The sequence below is a fragment of the Rousettus aegyptiacus genome, unplaced genomic scaffold (genome assembly GCF_014176215.1).
Source record: "Rousettus aegyptiacus isolate mRouAeg1 unplaced genomic scaffold, mRouAeg1.p scaffold_m13_p_13, whole genome shotgun sequence".
Classification (NCBI taxonomy): Eukaryota; Metazoa; Chordata; class Mammalia; order Chiroptera; family Pteropodidae; genus Rousettus; species Rousettus aegyptiacus.
In genome coordinates this window covers 4417108-4439828 of record NW_023416288.1, presented here as the reverse complement: position 1 = coordinate 4439828, position 22721 = coordinate 4417108, and the positions used below count along the sequence as shown (strand labels likewise).

Genomic DNA, 22721 nt, shown 5'->3' with positions numbered 1-22721 from the left:
AAGGGTTGAAAGTTGTTGCCTCAGGGGTAAGGGTACTGGATAGCAAGGGCTGGTTAGGGCAGCGGTCCTGACCCTTTTTGGCAAGGGACGGATGCTCCTATGGGAATCTAATGCCTGATGATCTGAGGTGGAGCTGAGGTGATGATGCTATTGCTAGGGAGTGGCTGCAATTACAGATGAAGCGTTGCTGGCTCACCCAACACTCACCTCCTGTTGTGCAGCCCAGTTCCTAACAGTCCACAGAACAGACAGGTACCTGTCCAAGGCCTGGGGTTGGGGACCCCTGGGTTAGGGAACTAGTATTTGTCTAATAAGCCTTTCAATACAACTTTTTTAAAACTGCATATATGTATTTTTTTCTCTTCATAAAAAAGCAATCTGTTAGCATACTAGAGTATAAAATAGTACAGTATAAACTAATATAGTATAAAATAACTGATGTTTCATTTTTCCAAAAGGTAATCTATTCTTCAATATCATACAGCTAAAGAGTGTATTATATTTTCAAAGTACTTTCATGTGTCACGTGAACCTCAAAACAATCTTAGTGACCTAAACTGTCTTATCCTAACTTTATAAACAACAACAACAAAAAGGAGGTCCTTGAGGGATTGTGACAGAATTAAGGTCACACACCGAGTGAGGAATCCTGCACCTGAGCCTGTTTTCTGCACTCCTAGTGTCCTACTTTTTCCACCAGGCCATTCTGTACAGCTTCAGTTCTGTGTCTCTCTCACACTCTGATCGGACTGTCCCCTGCTCACTTCTAGAGTAGTAACTGATAAGGACAGCCTCCTTCAACTAATGAAACTCAGGAGGTGCCTCTCTTCCTTCCTCTTTGAAATTTTCCAGCTGTCTCTTTCCCCTGACTATTGGTGACTATGATTAACAATCAGACAACTCACTGAGCCAACTGCAACTGCATAAAGCAATGGTGGCCCCTGAACAATACAAAGCCGGTGAACTGGCACATTGCTCGAAAGACCCAGAAAAGGAAAATATCAGCAATGGTCTAAGTAAAGAAGAACGGTCCTTTAACCATGCGACTAAATTGTGTAGCTCTGCTAATGACCCTTTTTCATTTTATTTAGAATTGTTCCATTTTTTTTATATTTTAATAATGTTTCTTCCAAAACATTTTCATATTTATATACCTAAATGTGATATAAATTGCATAATTTGTAGTAATTACAATCCTGCAGCTATAATATTTTGTCTCCTTCTAAAACAATAGTTTGAAGTTGTGTTTTATTAAACTCTAGCCTCCCAATGTCAATAAAAACAATTTCCAGAAATCTGATTAAATTCTGAATTGACCCAGTGATGTGAAGCAGGTGTTCTTTACGTGGTTCTTAATATGGTTTGGTTGAGGTTTTTTCCCCCAGAAAATGTAGAATTCTATCACATTTAGGAGTTGGTAAAAGTTTATAATTTTGTCAATTTAAAGGGATTAAATTTAGAGTTACAGTTATCTATGAAAATAATAGAAGTCAACATGCATTTCATCTAACTCTAGCCTTTTTATTGGAAACAAGATATAGGTAAGAGATAAATAAAATATAAATTGGAATAAGGCAAAGGTGTCTTCTTTCTCCTTGTACATGCCAAGTTTAAGTAGTATATATTGAGACCTCCTTTGATGTTTTCTTTTTAAAAAAATCTCCTGCCTTGAAAAAAGCTTACACTTCATTAAAGAATGCAGCTCCCACTTCCATCACTCTAACTTCCTTCTCTGCTTTATTCTTCTTCAGAGCACTAGTCATCTTTTAATATACCACATAATTTACTTATTTGTTTACTGTCTCTAATTTCCACTAAATCTAAGGTCCAAGACAGGGTGTTTTTTTTTTTTTTTTTTGCTGTTCATGACATTGTCCTTAGCACCTAGAACAGTGTGCCTGGTAGGTGCTCAATAAACACTAATTGAATGAATGAATGAATGAATGAATGAGAGTGGACCAGCCTGAGAGAGTCCATTATAGTAAAAGGCAATGTGTGTATATGCATGTGTATATTTCTCTAAGAAGAGGGTCCACAGCTTCCATCATATTTTCAAAAGAGGTCAGTATCCAAAAGAGCCTAAGACCCACTGGCCTGGAGAGTTCCTAGAGAATCAACAGTTTCTAGAATATCTCCAAATTATTAGACTGCAGAGATGTATTTCTGCCTTCATGTGGTCACTCACTTCCTCTTTGAAATGAAACAAAACTAAAGACACCATTGGCGATCTCTGTATTTTTAGAAGCTATGGCTCAAAAGCCAGGAACAAATTTATCCCAACAGGTACCCTCCTACCCTAACCCTCTCTTCACAGCTCAGTTCCATGTTTCTCCAGAAGAAAAAAATTTTTGTTTCTCCCATCCTCACAGTTGACAGTTTTATCTATTAACGCCCTCTGCCTCATTCTAAAGAAGGGCTGGAAAAATATTATTCATGTTAATCAATTCTGCTAACTAGGATTAATACTATGAACATTCCTTAGCATCAAAGTGATGTCAGGTTTTTTATCCCACATCCTTAAAAGACAAATGGACAGACTTACCAAGGTAAAATATCAACCCCCACCCCCACCCCCACCTCCCCCACCCCCCCCCACCCCCCGCCCAACCCACTGCCCTTCTTGCCTCTTCCACTGCAGATAAAGGTTTCCGGGACACCTCCACTCTTTTCATCCCGTCCCTCACCCCCAATGTCAGGGTCCTTATCTCTCAACTCCCCCATAAAGCCTGGCAAGACAGAGGCTGGTGAAAAAGAGGGGCCAAAGGAGACAGGACATAGAAGAGGGGCAAGAAACTAAGAAAGGAAAAAGGAGAAAAAGATGCTACTGCCATTGGGAGCCACCCACACCTGCCAAAGTATAATCTCATTCATCATCTAATAAACCTTATGCCAAATGTTAGTAAGTTGTATCTTAAGTAAAACCAGCATATTTAAAAACCAGTAACCTACTGGCAATTTTTAAATGCCTGGAAAGACTATCTGAAGATTTCTTTTATAGCTTTAGCAGCTTTACTCAAGGATGAAAAGGCAAGCACTCTAGGCCATGCCTTAACCCTTATGATTCATATTCGAAGCACATATCAGGTTACTACTTTCTGGAACATATGCACTTTCTCACCTTTGTGACTGTTCATGCTACCTGGAAAACGACTGCCAAAATACTTTTTATCTATCTAGGCCCAGCTCAAATATTACCTCCTCTGTCAAGCCATTTCCAACCCACCAGTGAGAATTAACTGCTTTCTTTCTTGTACTTCTAAAGTACTCTGTTCCTGCCTCTAGCTGCCACCAGATCAGAACTAGTTATTCATATATGTACTCTGCTACTAAACCATGAACCTGAGGGCACCTCATTCACTTTATCTCCTCAGAATCCAGACCTCAGCCTTATCATATAAAGGGAGCTCAATTAAGTAACTCGAATGTCATAATACAATTCACAATAAAGTTATATAAAGAAAGAGTAAATGCACAGCACTCAATAGAGCCAAACATTACCTCTTTGGAACATGGAATGCTGCTGTGATTTTTTTCCATTATCAGCCATCTGAGAACATTTGGAAGAGAGAGGCTTTTCCATGTTGGCCAAGGGTTAACAAATCTCCCATCCTTTCCTTTCTTTGATTTAGATACATCTTCCTCTAGTCTGTAATCCAGTTTGAAACTTTTCCTGGAAAACCTAGAAGAATCACTTCCTATAGAATTCTGTGCTGAATTTTGGCGTTTTCTTACTGCTTCTTTAGGATATTGGCTGCTTGTCATCAGGAACTGGGTACTTTCATTTTCATCCATGTCCTTTGAAGAACTTAAAAAAAAAAAATGAAGGGGGGAAAATACTGAGTTTAATAAAAAGGCATTAAAATATATTACATAGTATTATTTCTTAGCCAATAAAAATTTCCTCAAACTTATAAAACCATTGTCTCTATTAGCTCAAACTTTGTCTTCCTACAAAATATAATTTTAGAAGCCAGTATTACTGCTTGCTAAATATAAGTTTATTTATTCCTGCTAAACCTTTTAAAAATTCCTTATCTGCTATAATTAATAACAACCTACCCCCAAGCATTTAAACATGAAATTTTCCATTTCAATGACATCTTGTAGAATAAAATACCTTCATGAATCTGTAATATTTTCATACCTGAATTTTGAAAACAGTATTGTTAATAACACAATAAGGAGTACCTTAGTTCCTTGAGGCTACCTCAGTAATTCAAGTGATTTCTATATAGCCCTGTTAGACCGAGTCACTTGTACTTTGAAGACATTCTGTTTACCAATGCCCCTATAAAGCGCAGTAGGTCCAAAGTTTAGGAAATGCAATAACAACACATTAACTGAGATTCATTTCAATAATGTTGTTAAGTGGTTAACAATACAAATCTGAATTAACTCTGACTTAGAACTGCCAAGTCAGCACAGTGTGTTCCTAGCTAACCTTAGGTAAGTTTCCTATCCTTTGCTTTGATTTCCTCATCTGTAAAATGGAGATAATACTACTACCTGCCTCTGAGGGTTACTGACCATGTATATAACAAGTGTAACACACATGTATGAACGTAACAGCCCAACCGCTGTCGCTGTCGACCTTGTTATTACTGCTACTACCACCACCACCACTTAACCCAAGGCACTGAAATCCCTGATTTTGAACTACGTATGCAGAACTCCAAACGTGTAAAAGTGATAATGTATTTAGAATATGCATTCATCTACCATAAATTTCATTTCTTTCCTATTGTGCTAAACAAATATTTGTTTTATGTCTAATTTAAATATAATGCATATACTTAATATACTTTATAACCCTAAGAAAATAAGTATAATAACAGAAAACCATGTATTATTTTTATGACTACAAGGTGTTTAAGTAGAAAGATTATCCAGGAGGGAAAACCCCAAAATAATACATTCACTGAACCAAAATTTTTCTTTTTTAAAACTGCAGTAAATAGTCTAGGGTCTAGAGAATAATCAGTGTTCAGAAAAAAATCACAGCTGACAAAAGCTAAAGCACGCACTTTAAAGTTGCTCAGCCATACCTGTTTGTAGGAGGGCCTAATAGCAACAAGCTTTGTATTTTGGACAGATACCTTACTAGTCCTCAATTTTCTCATGTGTTAAATATCTACTTATCCCATGGAGGTTTCAGATGATTAAATGACATAATGTACATAAAGTACTTGCCAAATGTTGATTCATTTTTTCCTTTGCCTGCTAATTTGACATACATCTAAATTCCTTAAATTCTATTAAAAAGCAAAAGATCTGGGTGAGTTATCTCTGTTCTTCTCAAAGAATCACTCTACCTGTGTTATTATTTAGTTCAGGCCCAGGCCTTTACGAAAGGCAGAAACAAAGACTATCCATTTAAACCCCACTTCATAGAACAGATGTATGTAAACACACAAGTCTGGAGACTAAGATATGGAAGAGCCAACTTCATGCTACCCCTTGTGATGAAGAATAGCTTGTGAGATACAAGCATATGTCTACATGTATGTACATATGTTCATATGTACATAAATACATGTATAATTCTACCAACTAATAAATTTTCAACTCGTTGTTTTAAACAATGATAGGAAGAAAGGAAAAAAAGGGCATTCTGAATCAAAAACCACAAAAGTAATGTCAAAATGGGCTTTTAGACAATATCTAGTCATCTAGTCATCTAATGCAGCTGGGACAGAAGAAGCAAGAAAGGCTTGTTTCAAGACATTAAAAATACAAAGGATGGAATCATAAAAGATGGACTGAGATATCAAGGAGGTTTGGCTACACTGTAGGTGCTTAAAAGGGGGCGCATTTAGAGAAGACAACTCTGGTAGCACGATAAAAACAAAGGATGTAGCTAAAAACTGGAGCTAAGCAGATAACAGGAAACAAGAGAAGCCCAGAACATCTACTATGCTTACATGTTTTACACATTTTATTTAAACCGCTATTCCTAGCCAAATTTCAAGGTAGGTATTGTAATCTCCATTTTCTAACTGAAGCACTAAGAAGTAGGCAGCAGCCCAGTCAAAAGATGAGACAGTGACAATGAGAAGAGAAAACAGAACACATCCAAGAGACAATAAGGAGACTGAATCACGAAGACTCCAGAATCTCTGGATAGCAGCAAACTGGATAATTCACAGGACAGGTTGGGGAGTAGGTACAAAAATGGGAGGAGTCAGAAATGGCAGCACCACTAATCACGTGGAGGAATTAGGGAGAGCAAGTATTTGGAGTATGGAAGAGAAGATGGATTCTGACCCAGTGTGTTTGAGGCAGGGTTTGAGATCACCGAGAAGCAAAAAGTCAAGCAGAAGTGCCGACACTCAGTGGAAATGGATGACCCTGGGATCCAGGTTGCTGGGGGCATGTTAAAAGTGAGAGTAAAATAACAGAATGGTTTCCAGGGCCTAGAGAGTAAAAAGAGAGTGAAAAATAAGTTCAGTGATCTCTTTCCTCCCTGGAAAATAAACTTTTTCAAAGTTGTCTATTCACAGATCTCCATTTTCTTATCTCCCACCCACTTGGGCACTCGTTTATCCCAATCAATCCAGAGAGACAGGTCTCTACCAAATAGCCACCCTCCTTAACAAACGCCCTCACCTCACACACACAAAACCAAGTCTTCAGGAGTGATCTTTTTAAAGTAAAGGCAAATCTGACAAAAAAAAAAACAAACAAAAAGGAAAAGCCTCCAGAGGATTCCCTTTGTTCTAGAATGAGGGCAAGGGTCAGTATGATGGTATGTTTCCAGCCCTTTCCACACTCGGCTTCTCTGCTCCAAACATGTGGCCTTAAACTATTTCCTCATGTGCATCATGCTCCCACCTCAGGACTACCTATTCCCATCTCAGAGCTTTTGCACATGATTTTTAAAATACCTTTGGGGTAGGAGGAGGGAATGTATGAGAATGGATATTCACAGGACTATGCACTACATTGAAAGTTGTTCAAGCAACTCAAAATGTTGGCACTAAGATATATCATTTCATACTTTGCGCCATAATTACGATGGGAAGGAACAGAAGGACCTGAACCATGACAATCTGGGCTCATTCTTTTGGAGAAAAGGTACTGGAAGTCCATTCAGCGAATGTGCAAAATGAGAAGCTCAGTCAACAGATGCTCCAGTAACAAAGTGAGCCTCAACCCATGAAGAAGCATGGAGATTGCCTGAGGGTGGGTCATACAAAAAGGCTCCTTATCAAATATTGGCCATCTGGTCACTCTGTAGTGAATACAGCAACAATCTCCCAAGGCTCATCTTTAAACATAAAAGCTAAAATGCTAGACAAACTAGAAATGAGGAAGAGTGGGTTCTATGTATGATACTATTAACTAGTTTTCAGCTCTGCAAACTCAGACAAACCCCTTAATGTATCGAGCCTGAAGTGTCCTTAATTAAATAGCAAATTTCCCAATTATTTCTTGTTATATACCTGTTTCCAAAGTTAACAGTGTAAGTGAAAATCCTGCCTTGATTTCAGGTCACCAGTAAGTGAAAGATGTGCATACTCATGAGTTCGCACAAATTACAAACGTGTTTCAAAAGGGGGTTCCAAACTTGACGAAAGACCTTTACCTTATACTGATTTTCAGCCAGTTGAAGACATCATGAATTGTAAGGCACACTGTTATTATATGTGCCCCTAAAAAAGTAAAAAATGTTATCAATTATAATAATGTCATGCATTATATGAGATAACCTGATGACAGTGGTGTTCAAATGTGAATAAAATGTCTCTTAAAGTTGATGAAATACACTATTTTATATATGGAAATATATATTTTGGAACAGAAGTAAAAACATTAGCTTTGGTAATTAAATATAATCAAAACATAATTAATTTGACCTTCCTTTCCTCTGTGAACAGTTAAATTTGTGAATGGCTAAATTTGGACTACGAAGCTAGAAGCCAAAAGCAAATTTAAAGATAACAAAGCCTTATGACAACTGATAAATATAAATTGTAAAAAAACATTTTTTTACAAAAGAACATAAATTCCATCTAGTAATTATCAACTACATTCTCCACATTTCTTTGAAAATTAACTGCCTACTTAATAGCATAAGGAATTACCCTCATGTCTCTAATCAAAGAGAAGTCTGAGATGTGACATTTGGTGAAGACAAGTCTGCCAAGTACAAATATTTTACTTCAATAACTGCACACATGGGTAAAATGCTTTCAAAAAATAAGAATTCTCTATTTCAAAAGCAAATGTTTCATCCTTTCTTTGACATTTAAGATTTGCCAGTTCCTAGAATTGAATGCATTGCTTTATCATTTAAAAAAACTAAAAGAAAAAATAAACTACTATAATGCACATTTGGGATTACAACATACTTATAAATCATGATGCTGTGAATCATCATTCCCAGAGTTGACGTTTAATAAATACTGAGTGACTATCCATTACATATCAACAAAGATGCTGACGTTCAGTCTAGAAAATATTCAGAACTGTGTTTTTCAGATATCTAAAATAACACTAAATTCACAATTTTATATTAGCTCTCCTATCTCTAGTGAAGAAAAGGATCCTTTTAACACAAAGCTAGATAACAAAGCTAATGAAACCACTTCAGTTCAGTGAAACATCTGCAAAGGGCTTCAGCTGGCTGAATTAACTTGTCCCCATCCCTTACTTGCAAATACAGATTTCCCTTGAGATTGCTGTTAACGCCCACAGGCATGTAGGGAATTGGGTAGGAAAGGAGATATGTAGAAGTGTGGGAAGTACACTGGGTAATGAAAAGGAGAATGTTCTGTGGGAGATATGTACACAACATACATCAACAAAGAAAGTACTGCATTGTTTGTTATCAGTGAATTTCATTTTTAACTCACTTTATTGACTTAACAACCAGTTTTGCTAAAAAACTAAAGAAAAGAAAAGCAAATAGCTTAATATACAGTACCCAGGAGCACAATAAAAATAAGTCATGAAAATTTTTAATAACACTTATTGAGTCGAGATTGTTTTCTTTTCAAAAAGCAGTCAAGGACAAGAAATGTTCTTGGTCACAGAATGCCAAAGACTGAAAATTCTTTGCTATTAGACAAAATTCAAAGTATTAAGTCATTTCATAGGCTATTAACAGATTTGGAGTGACCAAAATACATACTGTAGGTGCTTCCAGTACAGTAAGGTTCCCCTATATGTAAGAAAGCAATGCTTTGATTAGAGTTAAAAACAATAAACAAGTTAAACCGTCCGCTTAAGACCAAAGCCCATTTAAAGATACCATTCACAGCACTGCAATGGAATCCTTAGGATAATCAAAATGGCATATCATGGCAAATTGAGAAAACATGAATAAAATGTTTATTAAAATAAGATCATTATCACCTCCTTAATCTCTTTAAAATAATACCAAACAAAAAGTGCAGATTCAGTTCTAGTGGAATCAATAATACCTAAGTAACATGCAAATGTTTAACTGGAAAGACTAGGGAGCATGGGGACGAAAGAAGTTAAATTGATGCCTGTGAAACTTAAAAATGTATCCTAAATGTGTTAGGTGATGTTAAAAGTTAATATACTATTCCTTAAGACAAGAATCAAAAATACGTTTTTTCAAAATGTGCCCCTCTCTCCCTGTCTGAATTAATTATGCCCTCAAAATCTTCTTATTTTTAAAGTATAACCTATGAAGAAAAAGAATGAAAAAAACTGTGACTGACTACATAGCACCCCGATAGAAAGGAAGGACAAGAAGGAAAAAAGGCATATTCTTTCACTTCTGACTTCAGTTCTAGTTCTAATTTTTACTGTGATGAATTCTGTAACCTTTAAAGGAACATTTATTATTGCGACTCCCTTTCTTCATCTATAAAATGAGAGGACTGAGCTGTCGCTCTAAAACTTTCCCCTCTAAAACTTTTACAATCTTTGGCTGCGCCAAAGAGCCAGTCTCAGCCACCAAAGAGCTGTTTCTAAGGCAGCCTTGGCCTTGGGCTGCCCCTCCCAAGTTCCACTCCCTTGTAGGAAGTCCCAGCTAAAGGAGCCACTCAGATCCAGTCACTTTCCCTAGGCTGGGTTAGCAAGGGATAAGCATGGTATTTTTCACCTGAGAACAACAAAGTTAGCTACTGTGAGAAAGTGTAGTTTCACAGGCTTAACAGGCAAAAGTTATTCTGAGCGCGAAATACTTCAGAAGAAATTTCATAACAAATCTGATATAACACACACCCTTAGACTCTCAACTTTATGATTTCAGATATAATTTGTAAGCACCTCTACTGAAAGCATTGTTAACGGTCTTATTTAACACTGTTTCAATATCTACTATATCTAAGTTTCAATTCTCCAAGTACATGGGCAATACAAACCCCTGACCTTCAAGGATTCAAAATCTTTCAGAGGGGGAAAAAAAAATCAAGCAACATATGGACTGATTTTGGCTTAATATCATGATTATGGAAATGTCAGCTCTGAATAATGAAAACTGTGTAGTCTTTAGAATAAGGCATTTCCAAAACACACTGGGCCAAATTCTTAAAATGATAACTAATACTTTTCCTTACATACCAAATGGTTCAAATTGACAAGAAAGTGCTATGCTACAAAGAAAGTACTGACACTCATAACCTTCTGAATTTGGCCAACAAGTTAAAGGGCTCTGATGTCAACAGAGAGGATAATGGAAAGCAAGAAAGTCATTAGAGAGGTTACCTGAGTCCCTGATTCATTTATGAATGAATGTGGCAGAAGGACAGATGTTATTCTGCTCTGCTTGTCAGTCGGCCTTGCTAATCCTTTGTGAGAAAAACGTAAATAACAACAACAACAAAACAACCAACAATGGTATTTTCACAAGGAAGCAAATATCTAGTACATAAATGGGGTCTGGCCCTGTTCAGCCCATCTCCTGACAATGTAACAGCAGGTTCAGAATTAAGACCTTGAGACATCCCCAAAATGTCAACTAACAGAATTCTGAGTTTGAAAGGAACTTTGAAATCTCTGAGTTCAATTCAGAATATTCTGCTTAAGAATTAGTTGACCAAGATACATCAACTAATACTTGACAAGGGAGCCAAGAATACTCAATGGGAAAAAGAAAGTCTTTTCAATAAACGGTGCTGGGATAATGGGATATTCATTTGTAAAAGAATGAAACTGGACCCGTATCTTAAACCACTCCCAAAAATTCAAAATGGATTAAAGATTTATGTAAGATCTGAAACCATGAAACTCCTAGAAAAAAACATAGGAATATGTTCCTCGATATGGTCTTGGTAATGACTTTTTTGGATACGACACCTAAAGCACAAGCAACAAAATCAAAAATAAAAAATCTTCTGCTCAGCACAGGAAACCATCAACAAAGTGAAAAAGAAAACCTCTGGAATGGGAAAAAATTTATGCAAACCATGTATCTAGTAAATAATTAATATCCAAAATATATAAAGAATGCATACAACTCAAAGGCAAAAATAAATAAATAAATGACCCAATTAAAAATGGGCAAAAGACCTGATTAGACATTTCTCCAAAAATATATGAAAGGCCAATAGGTACATGAAAGATGCTCAACATTACCAATCATTAGGGAAATGTTAATTAAAATCACAATGATAGATCATCTCACACCTGTTAGAATGGCTATCGACAAATACAAGATATAACAAATGCTGGCATAGATGTAGAGAAAAGAAGAACCTTATATACTATTGGTGGGATTATAAATTGGTACAGCTGCTATGGAAAACAATATGGAGGATCCTCAAAAAATTAGAAATAGAACTACCATATGATCCAGCAATTCCACTTCTGGGAATATATCCAAAGGAAACAAAACACTAACTCAAAGATATCTGTAGTCCCATGTTTAAAGTAGCATTATTTTCAAGCCAAGATATGGAAAGAACCTAAATATCCATCAATGGATGAATGGATAAAGTTGTAACACACACACACACACACACACACACACACACACACACACACAATGGAATATTTATTCAACTATAAAAAATGAAGGAATCCTACCATTTGTGACATGGATGGAACTTGAGAGCATTATGCTGTGGAAAAGTCAGAAAAAGACAAATACTGTATGATCTCACTCATATGTGTAAACTTTTCAAAAAAATCCAAACTCATAGAAAAAGAGATCAGACTTGTGGTTACCAAAGACAAAGGGTAAGGAGAGAGAGAATTGAAGGAACCTGATCAAAAGGTACAAAATTCCAGTTAGAAGTATAAATAAGGGACATAACATACAACATGATGACTATAGCTAATACTGCTGAATGATACATAGGAAAATTAAAAGAGTTAAATCCTATGAATTCTGATCACAAGAAGAATTTTTCTTTCTTTCTTTCCTTTTTATTGTGTCTATATAAGATGGACAGTTAGCTGAACCTACTGGGGTAATCATTTCACAATATATCAAACCATCGTGCTGTATGCCTTAAACTCATACAGTGATATTTGTCAATTATTTCTCAATAAAACTGGGGAAAAAAAAGAATACCAGGAAGTGTATGGTAAATCACAAAAACAGCAAAAAGTGTATGTGTGTGTGTGTGTGTGTGTGTGTGTGTATTATACTTAAATCAGTTATCAGGAAAAACCACAGTACCAAGAAAAGAAGCACAAGGGATTTCAAACATTTTAAAATAAATATTTCCCAACTTGGCACCCTTGTCATCTGTTTCTAAGCCTTAGTTTCCTTATCTGGTGCCTATTCTTTGAGTTACTAGTCATAATGTACATAATCTTTAGCCCAGTGTCTAGCACATAGTGAGCCCTCAATAATTGTAAGCCACTGTTTTATTAAGTTCTAAACACTTTAATAAGGGTTAGTGAAATACATATTCCATTTTGAAATTTCTACATTGATGGCAATGGCATGAACCAACTTAAATGGAATAAATTCCAGTATGTTTTTGTTCTTATATTTGAGTAAGAGAAGCCCTGTGGTCTTTCCGGAATTCACACAACTCTTAAATAGGAAACAACAAGTCACAGGATTCTTATCCAACCCCACAGCTCCTTGTGGCCTTCCCAACCTCACCCCCTTCATCTGCCCTTATTGCCCACCAGGGAGCAAAAATGTAGAAACTCAGGATACTAATAGCAGCTGCATCTATAACAGCACTTTCCCCAGAGCTTGAGCCCATTACCAGTTTTTTTGGCTCAAAGGAATAATTTCCCCACAATAAGAGCAGACAAAATAGCCAAATGAGGCCAGCTCTAGCTTAAATGTCCCCTAAAGCATTTCAGTGTCACTTCTCCTACCCAAGTGAGTCTACTCACCTCAGAGCTCTCCCACCTCCCTTTCCAGTGTTCAAAACAGGTTTGCAAGGAAGGATCTGATCTCCAATGACTGATAAAAACCAAGTGGGACTCCTCCCTAGAGTATTTCCAAGCCAGCTGGGTACAAAGCTATAAATCTATAATTCTCAATGCTGGCTGCACATCAGAATTACAGACTTATGATAGGGTTATGTCCCAATAAACCCATCTAAAGTTGAAAACATTGAAAGTCAAATATGTATTTAATACACCTAACATTCCAAACATCATAGCTTAGCCTAGCCTACCTTAAATGTGCTCAGAACCTTTACATTAACCGACAGTCGGGCAAAATCATCTATCTTATAATAAAGCACTAATACCTACTGTATTGAATACTGTACTGTAAGTTAAAAACAGAATGGTTGTATGAGGACTCACCATTAATGTAGACAGCCGAAAGCACACTGGACCTTAAGAATGCTTGAAACACCAAACTGCAACAAAAAATGCTGACAACACAGCACACTATAGAGTCTGGGTTTTCTACCCTCATGATCACGTGGCTGACCAGGAGCTGCCCAGCATCATGAGAGAATATTGCACTGGCTATCACTAGTCTGGGAAAAGATCAAAATTCAAAGTACACTTTCTACTGAACACATAATGCTTTTACATCATCGTAAAATCAAAAAAATCATAAGTTGAATCATTGTAAATCAGGGACTGTCTGTACCTGTGGAGCTTTTAAAACTATACTTGAGGATGCTGAACGAAAATGTCAGGTGGAAGCTCTCCAGGCAGTTTTTAAAAGTTCTGTGGGTGCTTCTAATATATAGGCAAGCTTGAAGACCACTACTTTGAATTAGTCATTGGCGCAAAGGTAGGACAGGTATTTAAGAAGGACCAAAGGGACTTTCTTGGTACTCCAAAATCTATGTTAGCCTGGAGGCTACCAACCACAAAGCCTACTCTTCCTCCCTGTCCCATGATCCAAGTTAGAGAGGCAGCATCACCCCAAGATGGCTACACAGTACCAGGACTGGGAAGACTGCATTGCTAAGGACAGAGTTTAATAGTTCACACACTTGTATGCAGTCCAGCTGAGTCACAAATTCGACTTTGTACTCCCAAGAAGCCAAATTGAAAAAAAAAAAAAATACAATCAGTGATGATTCACATTGTAATAACCCACAGCAGTCTGCCTGAACATAATAAGTGGTCAATAAATATTTATTGAATGAATAAATAATGAACAGGAGTTTAAACTCTTACTTTTCATTGGGATAGAGTTAATAGTTTTTGAAAAGATCTATTGAGAATCAAATTATAGGAGAAGCAAAAGTAACTAAAGGACAGTGAGACAAAACTTAACAAAGGGCATTCCCACTAACTCTACTAATTATAGAAATAAAAAATGAAAAATCTTGGAGAATGCTTTTCTGGTTGGACTCTGTGGTGGTAAAGTGGTAAAGACTATTTATTTGTCTACCATACAATCGAGTTTCCCTTTTCTCCTAACAGAACCCCAGTTTTACTTGAGGTAAACAACTACATATCCCAGCCTTCCAGCTGGAATGACCAATGCTATAAATGCAGAAGACTTTATATGGTGCTTCTGGGAGTCTCCTTAAGGGAAAGGGAAGCATTCTTCTTGATTCTTCCTGCACCCGCCGTGAGAAATGAGTATGAGGGCCACTTCCTAGGAATGGCATAGAGGCCTAGAAGGACCTCAAAGGCCACCATACCATACCTGGACTGCCCTACTCTGAACCTTCCAAAACTAATCCTAACTGATACAATGACCATAACTGGGAAATTTACAAAGTTATTAAGACACAAAAGGTACTAATCCCAAAATATGTCTTCCTAATCCAAACGTGAGTATACTGAGCAGTGTTTATTAAGCCCTTACTATGTGCCAAACACTTTATATACATTCATTATCTCATTTAATCCTCACGATATTCCCACAAGGTAGATATTATCCTCATGTTCCAGGTTCACCGAGTTTAACAGTTTGCATAAAGTCAAAAAGCTGGTAACAGTTGGATATTGAGATCCAACCCAAGTAGGATCAGATTCCAGAGCCCATGCTCTTTCCACTAATCATGTTGAATCTGCAAGAAAGAATCCAATAAATTTATTTTGAACAGATATCTAAGTTCTGAAGCTGATGGCATATAGCCAACAACTATGGTCTCAAGAACAAAACTATCCTTTTTTGCTTTTAACTGTGTCTTTTTTTTTCTTTTCAAAGTTAAAAGTACTTAGTAGACAACAAATCTTAGTTCCTCTATAAAATAACTGTCTTTTTAATTTTACAAGATTTCAAATGATGTAACTATTCTATTTCATTGCTAAATTGTTCTCATTTAAAATTACAAAGAACAAATAATAAATTAGTTCTATATTTTAATCATGTAATAAAAATCCATGAGGCCTTGATATTTTCTTGCCTTGAAAGATGTCTTTGAGTTCATCCAGTATACAACCACCACCTGGTATTTTATCCTTCCGAATGGGAAGAACTGTTAATCAAATCCCATGAAGAGACACCTTCAGGTGGCGAGAACTAATGTATCTAATGTGCCCAGGGCTTTCCCAGTTTTAGTACTGAAAGTCCTGCATCCTGGGAAGCACCTCAGTATGAGGAAAACATGGTGAACTGATCTTTACAGCCTCAGGGTACCATATAAATGCATAGTTATATCTTCTTTAATATAAAATGTATTAAAATGTGGGCATTTTGTACTAAACTGAAGATGAGCATATTATAAAGTATGATTTTAAGGTAATAGGGCAGCTAAGCAAAAAGAAATTATAAAGCTCTATATAATCACGCTTAACCAAGAAAATATTGCTGAGAACATCAAATTTGTCAAATTCTTCATTGTGATGACACTCAATATGTGTGTGAGCATTCACATTTGCCCAGTTTAAAATGGATGCCGAACAGTATACATACATTTACACACATTAGACATTCTGTCTACATATAAAATTGAGACACTATATAAGAAAAAAATGAGAAAGGGATCAACTTTCATCTAAGAATTTTAAAGTACTTCATCTCTGTGAAATAGTGGAAAAAGCTAATTCTAATGTTTCAGTTTTGTGGTATTATGACAGGTTAAAAATTCTTGTAAGAGTAGAAACAGGAACTCTGTAAGTTTAAAGAGCTTAGACTGGGTACATACTCTAGAAAGTCCTTTAAGTAAGCTTAGAAATACTTAAAACCACAAGAGCATATGGTCAGTATGGAAAGATAAATGACACATTTCACTGGTATTTTATTTAATGTAGATCACAAACAGATAAACTGGCCTCAAGTTTTAAAAAGAGGACTTTGAGTCCAGAAATTCTTTAAGCTGTCATTAGTTACTTCGACCATACAATTGCATACTATTCTGAATATATATAGTACTTGTTTTCATGAACTCTGTAAAGAAACCAAAGAAATGAATGCAGTAACTTGCAAAGACAAACATCTTTGTAGTTTGAAGGTCCTTCAAAATTCAGAAAACTTGCATAACAAATTATTGCTGTTGTCCAGTTGTGCTAGCATTAGGCAAAACAAACAAGTCTACAGGTTAAGGAGGGCCAGTAAACAATGAGGAAGCTTGGTGTTTCTCTACTTTGACAACTTTATTCTTATCACTAAGAGAGACTAAAAGAGTACACAAGTCTACAAGCATTTATTGTTCAATCAATATGTTAGTGTTCCTTAATCTGGGAAGGCCCTCAAATTAGATAAACATGAAAATCTGCTGCCTTCAAGGGGAAAGATAGATTGTTTTAGGTAGCAGGTGCATACTGAGTCATTTTTCAGTCATGCTGAATTTATGTTAATCCACCTGTATTCCAGCCCTATGGCTCCATAGCCTACTGTACTATTTGCAAAAAGCTTAGGGGTGCAATCTATGGCTGTGATGCTGATCAAAGCTTGCTGATCCACACCACTCTACCTTGGCTTCGTTGGTACCTCATTGTAAGAAGAGGCAGAAATGTATATACTCTGCTAAAGGTGGGGGGGGGGGGGCGCTGTACTAAATAAGGGACCTTGGACAAATCAGTGCAATCTGCCAAGCTTTGTTTCCTGTTTTCCTCATCTGTGGAATGGTGTTAATAATCTCACACATTGTACACCTATAAAATCAAATTAATATACTTAAAAATATCTGAGAAAACTTTGTAAATCATAAAGTTATAAAGCCTTAACTAGCTGAGTTGGGAAAAAACATCTCTGACATAACAAAACTGCCCCCCTGGGGATATATGAGCTCACATATAATGTCAAAAAGTCTGTTAATAAAATATTTAAATACACAATAAATTGTTATTAAATAAAAAAACAAGTCAAGTAAAGCACTATAAATTATAGACAGGTAGAATCCTTCAGTATTATAGCAGTTCGAATGGTATTTTACTTGAACCACATGCTGGAAATTGCATAGGTGGTTCTTTTAATGCCAATTATATATATGTCCTTACAGACCTTCAGGATAAAGGTCTTGTTAACCATTAATGATGCACAAGTTCATTTTCCCAAATACTTCAATGAAAACACTTTCACTTGTATGCATTTCAATCTAAAATGCCCAGATCAACACAGCTCTCCAGCTATAGCCATATTCTTATTTGCATAAGAAAAGTGAAATGAAATGAAAAAACCCTCTATTATCCACAGCTATCTACCACTACAAAGAGCAGAATGAAACAACAAACTTAAAGGCGAATAGTACTTTTCCAGACAAAATGTCCTCAAAAATCTCCTCGCTTTCCCAAACTCACAAATACAAAGTAACAAAAATATCCTTTTCAAATACATGAGGATGACTGTATTAATCAAAGCATAACATTGCTGGAATGTTTATATTAAAATTCAGTTATAACTGGACTAATTTAAAAGTTAAATTTTGTAATGTGAAATCTGTACGCTTTGGAATTGTGAGTGAAAAAAAGGTATGAGAAATGTACTAAGTATTTTCATCTCTCCGAGACTTACCAAAATTCTTGCAGCAGGAAAACCTGCAGATGTGATGAAACCTTTGAAAACTGTGACTATATTTTAATTTGCTTAAAAGTTTTAATTGAAGTCAATCTCCCTTAAATTCCTATTTTAAACAAGTAAATTTGCTTTAGATTTTCTCTAACAGACCTAATGTTTTCCTGCAACAAAATCAGACTATGGTGGTATATCGGTAATCTTTTCCTTTAAAAGATTAAATAAATTCTTTCTAAAAGATGTCTGAGACTAAATCAAAAACAATGTAACTGAAAATAGAAATGGAACTGCTAGATATCCACTTTTAATAAAGATGGTAATTATTCTTAATTTTCAGAGAGCTGTATCTCAGGAATAACTTTCTCAATAAATTAATCAGAATTATCAAATAGCGAACACTTCATGTTAAGCCAAAGTAAACCAGGTGAGTCATGGTATAACATACGTAGAACAACCTGCAGGCAAAGACAAGAACTAAATGATATTTTAAAGATTAACTTTGTCGTTCTATTAATATTTTCCGGGTTCAACTGAGGTGTGATGCATCAAACTCTGGAGCCTGTGGAAGCGTATTTATCTCAACTACCAGAGCCCTAGCAATTTCTTCTCAGGGGGTTAAAAACTATCTGAATACCTGTTCTGAAAATCCTGCCATAACACCCCAATTTAATAACCGACCAACCACAGCACAAAAAAACTCAAGAAAGAACAGGGTTCCACCACCCCGCCCCACCTTGCTCCATTCTTTTGCTCTTCGTTTCCATTCCTTGATTAACTTTCAAGATAAAAGGCGAGAAAACTGTTGGAATGGATTTTTAGATGATAAACGTTACAGATAGAGAAATAAGTTGCTCTAAGGAACGCATTCATTTACATACAACCAAAAGATACACCCAGGTGTATTCCGATCAGCGAAGACGCAACCCGTGATTTGCAGAGAAGATGGGACCTAAAAAAAATCCCAGAGGTGGTTTCTCTCCCAAGGGAAAAAAAAAAATAGTAATAATGTGGCTCTTCACTCAGGGAGCGTCAGAGACGCGGACTCCGCAACACGCAAAGTGCAGAAATTCGAATGAAACCCTGCCACTCACAAGTGCAGCATCCGCAGGAAGAGGCAGGGCTCGGGACGGGAATCCCTGCCACAGCGGACTCTACTTGGCGGTAGAGTGCAAACAGCCCAGGCTGGAGATGCCGCAGGAGACGGAGAAGGGAGCAGAGCCGCGAAAGGGAACAGCAGGCGGGAGGATGAGATACCGCTTCCCGCGAGACCCCAGACGCAGCGCGACGCTTCACGGCGGGGGGCGCAGTGAGAGTTGGCGAAGGGGGCCGCACGCTCACCTGGCGCGGGGTGCCGCCGGCCGCGCGCGCTGCGTCCGCTGTCTTTGCTGCTCCTCCACTCCAGGCCACAGCGCCCCTGCGCAGCGGAAGTGGCCGGAGTGGCCGCAGCGGCCAGTGCTCGGGTTCCTCCGCCTTCGACCCCGTCGCGCCGGCTCCACCGGAGGCGTCAGCAGTTGCAGGCAGCGCCTCAGCCCTTGCCGCCTTACCATTCTTGGGGCGAGCCGACACCTGGCCCGCGGCCCAGTTCGCGATCCCCGGCCGCGCGCCCTGGGGCCCCGTGCTTAGCTGAGTTCACTCCTGGTTGCCTGATCACTTTCTCATTGTGACCTTCTGATCGGGGATCTCTGCTAGCGTCACCCATGCGCTGGCCGCCGCTCCTGCCTTTACCAAGATGGCCGCTGCCGCCGGGCCATCTTGCTAAAGTAGACCCGCGCTTAGCCCACTCCCGGCTGGCCTCGTTCCTCACGTATTCTCTCTGCAGGAGACCTTTAAGTCCAAATTTGTTACCCTGTCCCAAATCAGAAGCTAACTTTTAGTTCGTATGAACACCTTCCTGGACACCAGACGTAATTGCTAAAACTTTGGGAAATATTAGTGTCCTCTCATAGCTTGCGCTATTATAGGAGACAAGCCCTTGGTAGCAGCATACCTACAACCTATGGCACCATGAGCCGGGTAGGGAATTAATTTGAAGTGTGCAGTAACTATTGAATATTAATGGCAGCACTGCCTTGTCAGTGTGCTCATTAACTTTTAAAATGAAGCCACGGCCTCCTGGTATAGGTGATTCTCATCTAAATTTGCTTAAAAAAAAAAAAAAAACTCAGGATGATGACAAGATCATAAAATTGTGATTTGAGTTTAAGGAATTTCTTTTTAAAATGCGGGATGAGAGTAGCTGTTTCAAGATATAATTTGAATATAGACAGAACTAGAATTCAAGAGTGGGTGGTTGGGCAGAAGGATTCCTCTATAAAAATCATCTGGTGTGTGGCCAGTAGGCCAGAAAGAAATGCCTTCTGTCTGGGGCTGGGGTTGTCAATGAAAGTCTATTGGCAAAAAAAAAGAGAGAGAGACAGGTCCCCATGTGCAGATATGACTGCTGGAAAATGCAAAGCAAAGCACTATGGAAGTGAAAGTGACCATGTAATTCTGTAGGACTGTAAAGAAGATTTTGTCAGATGTGGACTTTTCCCTCTCAGGCTAGCTTGGTATTGTTGCTAAATCTCATTGATTTAACTGTGATTAAGAACTGCTTGCTCCTGGGTGAGGCAGAGACTACACTCGCTCAATGATACCTGGGACACAACAGCAAAAACAGCAACCAGACTACAAACCCAAAAGATATGAAGTTACTGCTCAGAAGTTCTTCACAGTGTTTTTGGCTGAGGAATTTTTAAAAGATGCCCTTTGTTCCCCTCACCTCAATTCTTCATTATGGTTTTCAAAAATACAGAAAATAGCTATACCTTTTTTTTATACCATTCGAATAGGTTGCATACATCAAAATACTTAACCTTTAAATACTCCAACTTGCCTCTCAAGAATAAGGACATCTTAAGTCACAATACCACCTAAGAAAACAAATCCTTGATATCAATTAATATTCAGTGCACATTCACGTTTCTATGATTGTCCCAAGAATGTCTTTTATAGCTGGCATTTTGTTTTGTTTTTTGGTTTTTGTTTTGTTTTGTTTTTGAACTAGGTTACTGCCTAGGCTCCTGAATTGCATTTGCTTAGTCTATGTAAGAAGCAATTTGAAATGTTCACTAAATAATTATTTTCTCTGCACATTATACAGATATGCTGAAGAGACAAATGTTCAAGGGGTGTTTTTCATCGACAGCAGGTGCTTTAGATAAAGCATATCTCTGTAAACCAAGAAAGTCTAGGAGGAATGAATAGTCTTTTAACATAAAGTTGAGATTATAAGTAAAGCCGTTTAAATAGTAACATTTATGCTTTGTAACTCCTAGAATACTACATAAACTTGATAGATTGTGTTGGAATCTCTCTCTACTCAACCTAGCTCCTAAAGTTTAATGGTTGGGTTTTTTCTAGACAATGAAAAGTGTTGTAGCCACCAGCCCCCAATAGACATAAGGACGGACCACCAAAAATCAGTAAGTTATAGGAAGCACACTCTTTATTCATCCAACGGGGTCTGCCAGGAGTACGCAGACCCCAAATTAAGCAGCCCCAAAATGTAGAGGTACAGGGTTTTTAAACCCTAAACCCTATTCTTTATCCTTTTTGAACACACAAGTCTATTTTTCTTTTTTACTGTCAACCTACAGGTCGTTTATGCAAGAGGCGGGTACAGAAGAAAGCTTATTTTTAGAGCGTTATCTTCCCATGGGCGATAGCCAAACAGTAATTTTCCAGCCAACACATTCCCCACTGGCCTTAGCGGAAAATCAAATCTTTGATTCTTTATGTGGAATTAATTCTTTGCCTTATATATCTAAACAAGAAGTTGAGGAAACATAGGCCAAAAGTTAATAAGAGGAGGAAGATTAAAGGTCCAGCTATAGCAGATATAAAGGTTGTTAGAACATCCTATGAAACCAGTTATCTGATTCTAGTCTTTGTTTTTCTCTGGCATCTAAATATCTCTGTACTAGTAGTAAACTTTCTCTAATTATTCCAGAGTTATTGGCATAGAAGCACCAGGTTTCACCTAGAACCATACTTAATTCATCTTGTTCTAAGAATAATAAATCTAAACCTCTTCTATTGTGGAGGACTATTTCTGCTAGTAAATCGACTTGAAGTTCCAGCCTGCTGAGCTCAGTTAAGTTTAGGGGAGTTCCTACCTTGACATAGTAAGGGGGTTTTGGGTTTAGGCATAGCCAGCAATCTTGTCCCATGTCTGGGGTGGTCTTATTTAAGATCTTGTGTATTGTCTTTAGCAAAGTTATTAATGCTCCTTATGGTTTTGGTTGTGGCTGGTCGAATGCCTGGGCTAAAGAGGAAAAAAGGAAGAAACAGAGGGTTAAATTTATGTATGTCTGAGTCTTAGTCTTAAGGGCTCGTCTCCCTGAGCTGTCCACTCTCATGCTGCCTTCACGTGGGAGTGATGAATCCATGATGGGATGCCGTCTACTTTAACTGC

At 37.6% G+C, this 22721-nt stretch overlaps 1 protein-coding gene across 7 annotated transcripts in view; it reads right to left on the bottom strand.

The window, feature by feature from the left end:
* Positions 1-19999, bottom strand: part of NAPEPLD (N-acyl phosphatidylethanolamine phospholipase D) — a 38651-nt gene extending 18652 nt beyond the window's left edge. The window contains exons 1-2 of one of the 7 annotated variants that reach the window (XM_016145931.2): positions 19810-19999; positions 3499-3805 (exon numbers count right to left, since the gene is read on the bottom strand). In XM_016145931.2, the coding sequence (XP_016001417.2) occupies positions 3499-3805; positions 19810-19964 (462 nt within the window). In that variant the 5' untranslated portion in view covers positions 19965-19999. The other 6 variants (XM_016145929.2, XM_016145932.2, XM_016145933.2 and 3 more) reach the window with 6 other exon arrangements.
* Between the last annotated feature and the right edge of the window lie 2722 nt (positions 20000-22721).